Source organism: Schistocerca serialis, chromosome 6, assembly GCF_023864345.2.
Source record: "Schistocerca serialis cubense isolate TAMUIC-IGC-003099 chromosome 6, iqSchSeri2.2, whole genome shotgun sequence".
In the NCBI taxonomy this organism is placed as follows: domain Eukaryota; kingdom Metazoa; phylum Arthropoda; class Insecta; order Orthoptera; family Acrididae; genus Schistocerca; species Schistocerca serialis.
Genome location: NC_064643.1, coordinates 391,613,533 through 391,619,532, shown reverse-complemented (window position 1 = coordinate 391,619,532; position 6,000 = coordinate 391,613,533). Strand labels below are relative to the sequence as shown.

Genomic DNA, 6,000 nt, shown 5'->3' with positions numbered 1-6,000 from the left:
TCCATAATTTACTCTAATAATAGCTATTTTTACCCGATCGTGCTTATTATAATTTTACCCTACCAATACCCTTATCTTTCATGTTTTATTTGATCCCCGTAATTCTATAATCTTAAGTAGCCAACATTACCAAGTTGCCAATAACAACTGTCAAGTGAGCAGTCTGGATTAATAGCTTCAAAAAGCAAGCAGAGAATACACCCACTTGAGAAATAGTATTAACTATTTCACTCTGCCTTTCGTTCGCCGACAGCATTATCATTGAAAGCAATTAATTTCAACGCTTAAAAAAAAATTAAGTGCAGAAAATTCATACTAAATATGGTACTTACAAATACTTCAGCCTTTCGCTCGTCCACAACACTATCTTCGAACGAAATCATCTCGAAAATACAGTACGGAGGACACGCTGACGCAGGAAACGCATACACATACAAACACAATAGGGAGTAGTGACTAACACAAAATTTAATTTCGCGCGCGCGCGCCTGATGCACAGCACTTTTTCATTGGTAGTCGTCTGGTGGCTTCTTATTGGTCGCTAGCTACAGCGCTCAGACAGTGTGGAGGGGAGATGGCTAGACCCCGGGTCAAGTCAGTATTCGCTATCTATGGGCCATTCCAGAGATCTTTCTACTCTAAGCTTCAACAGTTCAACTCAAAGATAGTAGTGTGTTGTGTATAGAGGCATTTAAATCAGGGAGAGGGAACCTAAAGTGAAATGAGTGGTTTAGTGTGTAGCAGGGTGTTTCAATCAGTTGACAGTTGTTGGAGCTTAAGGACTTTGACAATAATCTCCAGGCAACTTCGTTTTTCCGCTTGCCATTGCAATTCGGTGGATCATAAAGAAGTATCAAAGGATAAACAAGGTGTGGAAATTGACTTGTAAACGTAATTACATAAATCTTTTTGCACCCGAAGTAGTCGAAGTAAACTGTATTTTATTAAGCCCGTCTTGTGTACAAATAAATTAGGCTAGGGTGTGGTGGTGGGGTTCCGCCTGAAGCCCTAGCTGTGATGATAGTCCAATCTGTAGCGTAGTCAGAGATCCAGGTTAAGTTCATAGGTGGTAATTTTGTGGTAAAAGTTACGTATTGGACGGCCACTTGTAGTTTCGGCAGTTGGTGTACGAGCTACGTAGTTTTTCAGTGTGGCGCATACGAAAACATTAGGCCTCGCTACCGGTGAATTTGTCACTATGACCTTTTATTTGGCCTTCACATTCGTTGGCTCCGCCAACTCTCACCTTTCAAAGTAACCTAGAGCTCTGCCTGCGCCACAGATTAGTCTGTCACCACAAGTAAGATCGGGGAGGGGGTGTCTGCAGTGATAAGCAAACTTACACCAAAGTGTCACCTTTCAACCTGTTCTAGACTTGTGACTATGCTAAGCCCAGTCTGTCACCATAACCAAGACTGGAGTGGGGGGGGGGGCGGCGGGGGGGGGGGGGGGAGATGAGGTGGAGGTGATGGTGCAGTACAACAAGCTATCCATATCGGTTGGAGTTGGCGAAGACAGTAGATGTGAATAGCAAGTTCTTTCCACTCACTGAGACATGTTTCTTCTTCACTGTGCTGTCATTGTACCTGTGCTTTTGTTTTATATACGATGTTAAATTTTGACAGTACTGACAGCTAGTTGTCATTTTCTTTCTGTGTGTCTCACTGTGTTGTGCCCTTATTGTATAGTATTGATTGTAATATTAACCTGAGTAGAACATGAAGAAATCCTTCCGTTGTTGTGCTTTGTTGATAATTGCATTTTGTAGTTAGTTGGATGGAATGTAATAGGAATCATTTAAAAATATTGAATGTTAGTTTTGAGGTACTTACAAAATATATAGAAAATTGATAGCCTCATTTTGCGTATCATTATTCAATGGTTGAGGGGGTGTGTAGTGAGGATTCAGTGCAAGCAGGATATCAAGAATGAACTACTATTTTTCCTTGTGTATGTAATGTAAGAAATGTGAGCGCTATGGCTTTAGAGCTTTCTTGAGTTACAGATTACAAGAACTGTATTGTGAAAAACATTAGTGGCAATAGATTCTTTCACCTCAAGAAGATGTCATAGTCTCAGATTTTTATATTTTGCATTTGTGTAAACATGGAATCAGATTTTTGGCATGAGAATTCATTCCTGCAGTAGGCTAGTTAATCTCCAAACACTGTAGTGTTGGAAGTTTTTCTGTTTTGTTACCAAGACCTCTGATAAGAGTAAATACACTGTTGAAGTGTCAATTGATAATTGCTGCTTCATATCAGAAAGCATAAAAATATGATACAGTGTTTCGCAATGTGAGGTTCAGGTGGACAAATTCTTTTCAAGTATGTCTATAGACAGTGGTTGGTCAAACTATCACTTTTAGGTCTGTTCCAGCTGACTGTTGCTTGTGGATCACCCCACCTATGGATTCTGGAGTGTATCTGTTTCTATAACTCCCCACAATAGCTGTGAACACTATCATGGTAGTTGATTGTATACTTTCATAAAGCTTACTCTTCGTTACATGAGCAAACACTGCTTCTTTTCTATGTTTTGTTCACAACACTGGGGTGTACTTTGTTGTACCATGATGTGTTGTGTGACATCATTGAGCTGTGGTGTGTTTGTTTTGGAGTGGAAGTGAAATGTTGTTGTAGAGGGTGTGTTGTTTTGAAGAGGTGGTGTTCTGTAGGGATTATTTTATTGGTGTACTTGTCTAGGTTTGAGCCACACAGCTTCTCTGGAAATTGGGGGTACCAGATTTTGTAGGTATGGAGAGGGGGGGGTGGGGGTGGGGGGCAGGAGCAGGAGGAGTGCTAATTGGTATCATGGCCTTGGGTTGGTTATGTAGGAGTTTATTGGTATCCTGATCTAGGGTTGAGCTATGTGGGTTCACTACAGTTCAGGATGTCGTGTGTTTTGTAAAATTGTTATGTTTTATTCTTTGTCAGTTTCAAGTGTTTTGGTTTTTCCAGAGTGCACTTCGAATTGTGTTATTGTATTATTGAATTCCTAGTTTGCCCTCTGCCACCAAAAACTAACTCTTTGCTGTGGTTGTCCTGCTGATTTCATTGGGTTTAGTTGCTGAAATGGTTCAAGTGGTGTTTACATTTTTGCGGGTGTAAGATTGATGTTTTGGTGGTCATGTTGGACACTCTCAAAATAAGGGGTTCTTGGCATGGTGACATTGTTGGTCAAGGCAGATGTTTGGTGTCACAGCCTCCAGTAATCCCCGACACTGTTATAAAGACAAATTAAATAAGAACACAGTACTGTTGCTCATGTGTTTAATGTTGTGGTGGTTGCCCTCACATTTTGTATAGTCATTTCAGTTGTTCAGTTGTATGGTGCCTGTGTGCATAATAGGTCAGTTTTCCTGCGTTGTATTGTTACTGTAACATTTAAACATGATGGAAGTTAAAGGAGGAAAATGGTCAGGGAATGCTGATTGATGGAAGTCATTTCTTTTAGACATAAGACTTTGCTGATGAAGTAGTTTGCTTAATTTGCTATCAATTTTCAAAGAGCACCATGTTGAATTTTTACAAGAAGCATTCTGGATACTGCAGTAGTATGAGAAGGGAAGTTCCTACTAACCATATAGCGAAGATGCTGAGTCACAGATAGGCACAACAAAAAGATTTTCACACTCAAAGCTTTTGGCCACACACGCACCTACGCACGACTGCAGTCTCAGGCAACTGAAACTGCACTGCGAGCAGCAGCACCAGTGCATGATGGGAGTGGCGACTGGGTGGGGGAAAGGGAGGAGGGTAGGGTGTGTAGTGGGAGGGATAGTATGGTGGGGATAGCGGACAGTGAAGTGCTCCAGGTTGGGTGGTGGGCAGGGGGAGTGGGGGGGGGGGGGGGAAGTAGCGGATAAGGAGAGAAATAGATAAAAAATAATAAAACAAATAAATAAAAAAGACTGGAATGATGGGTGTGTAGTGCTGGAATGGGAGCAGGGAAGGGAATGGATGGGTGAGGACAGTGACTAACGAAGGTTGAGGCCAGGAGGGTTACAGGAATGTAGGATGTATTGCAGGGAAAGTTCTCACCTGCGCATTTCAGAAAAGCTGGTGTTGGTGGGAAGGATCCATATGGCACGGGCTGTGAAGCAGTCGTTGAAGTGAAGGCTGCGTGTTCAGCAACAGGGTGGTCCACTTGTTTCTTGGCCAGTTTGTTGGTGGCCATTCATGTGGACATACAGCTTGTTGGTTGTCATGCCTACATAGAATTCAGCACAGTGGTTGCAGCTTAACTTGTAGATCAAATGACTGGTTTCTCAGGTAGCCCTGCCTTTGATGGGATAAGTGATGTCAGTAACTGGACTGCAGTAGGTGGTGGCGAGGGGATTGACAAAGGTCAATGGCCAAAAGCTTAAAGTGTGAAAATCTTTTTGTTGTGCCTAGCTGCGACTCAGCATTCCGCTATGTGGTGAGTAGCAACTTTCCTTCTCATAATATTGTTGCATTCCATCCTGGATTTTCCATTATTTGATTTTTGTCTGACGGCTTTTCTTCGATTCTAATCCAGTGCTTTTCTCCTTTGTTACTATTTTCTTTTGCTCCACTATACTCAATGTTTATCCTCTTTCTCTTCTTTCCTATGTTTCTCTTGTCGCCTTACAAACCACAGTGCTTGCTCTACTTGTGAGCCACACTGTATCAACCGTCTTGGCCGCACACTACAGATGGCTACAAAATCACGCTGATTGTTAGTGCAGCATCTTGTGTCCCACATTACTCCTGCCAATGTAATTAATCCTTAACTTTCAAATTGACCATTCTCCCTGCATCATTTCACGTATTTTTGCATGGTTACTCCTGCACCATTCTAGTGCCACACGATATTGTATCTCATCCTACAAACCCCTCCCCACACCCGACACTTTCTCCATTCTATCCCAGTTCGCACCCACTAATTCCACCATCCAGTCACATCTTCCATCCCCCTTCTTCACACTTATCCACCCTCAGACCTACTAACCACAGTAATTATATTTATTTTTTATTTTCTATCAGCTATTCTTTACTTTGATCCTTGTGACTTCTCGCCAGTTTTAGCAAGTTTTAGCTTTTCGCTATCATCGACTCCCTCAAATTTCATCTTGTTCCCTCTTTTGCATCCATTTCATCCCTTTCATATATTTTCACATGAATTTGGGTGTGTTTTTGCAAAATTTTGCAGATGTTATTTTACATTATTTACATAATTTTTCGCATTTTTCCACCACCAATGATTCTTGCTCCTTCCATCTGCAGCAATACAGAAAAGTCTCCTTATCCCTAGCCAGATCCGAGTCCCGCGTACTGTTCCTCTGTTGTTGCTTGGCTCATGGAATCCCCTCTAATGGCCTTACCATCAAATTACCCCTCCTTCCACAATGACCTTCCTGTTCAAATTCTGCCAGTCCTTAGCACTCACCAACATAGTCCTGCAAAACCATATCAACCAAGCCCAAACCTCCTTGTAGTATCTTATCTCCATCCACAAGATTCTCCTGCTATGCAATCCCAAATTTCTGGTACCCATAACACACATTGAAACTCTTTCCCTGCAGGAACTTGAGCAACATGCATAACGCCACCCCAAAAAGCTCTCCATCCTGCTCACTGCCTACTCCTGCCTTGGAGTGCCACTGTCCACCATCTCTACAACCTCCAAACCTCCCTCATGCCCCCTCATAGCTGACAAACCCTGTCCAGCAGACCTTCTATACCTACCCCACCCTCCAAAACTCACTCCCACCACCACACAGAATCTCAACAGGCCTGCAACACAGTTGTGAACCTTTCCTCCAAAAGCCTTAGCCCCACAGAAATATCAATCCTTTCCAAAGGCCTCACCTTTTGTCCCACTCCCATATTCAGTCATGCAGAACTTATTAAAGACCTTCTCTCCTTCTCCCAGTCCCTACAGTGGAAACACTTTTTCGCCACCACCACTACCAGTAAGACTCAACCAAAGACCAATATTGAACCTTGCCTAACTCAGTTCACTCCTTCACCCAAC

The 6,000-nt window shown here is 42.5% G+C and overlaps 1 protein-coding gene across 2 annotated transcripts in view; it reads left to right on the top strand.

The window, feature by feature from the left end:
- The first annotated feature begins 652 nt into the window (after positions 1-652).
- The window catches only part of LOC126484184 (ATP-dependent RNA helicase DHX30-like), a 317,910-nt gene continuing 312,562 nt past the window's right edge, over positions 653-6,000 (top strand). For both annotated transcript variants that reach the window (XM_050107597.1, XM_050107596.1), the window contains exon 1: positions 653-869. In XM_050107597.1, coding sequence (XP_049963554.1) covers positions 722-869 — 148 coding nt within the window. In that variant the 5' untranslated portion in view covers positions 653-721. The remainder of the gene's footprint in view (positions 870-6,000) is intronic.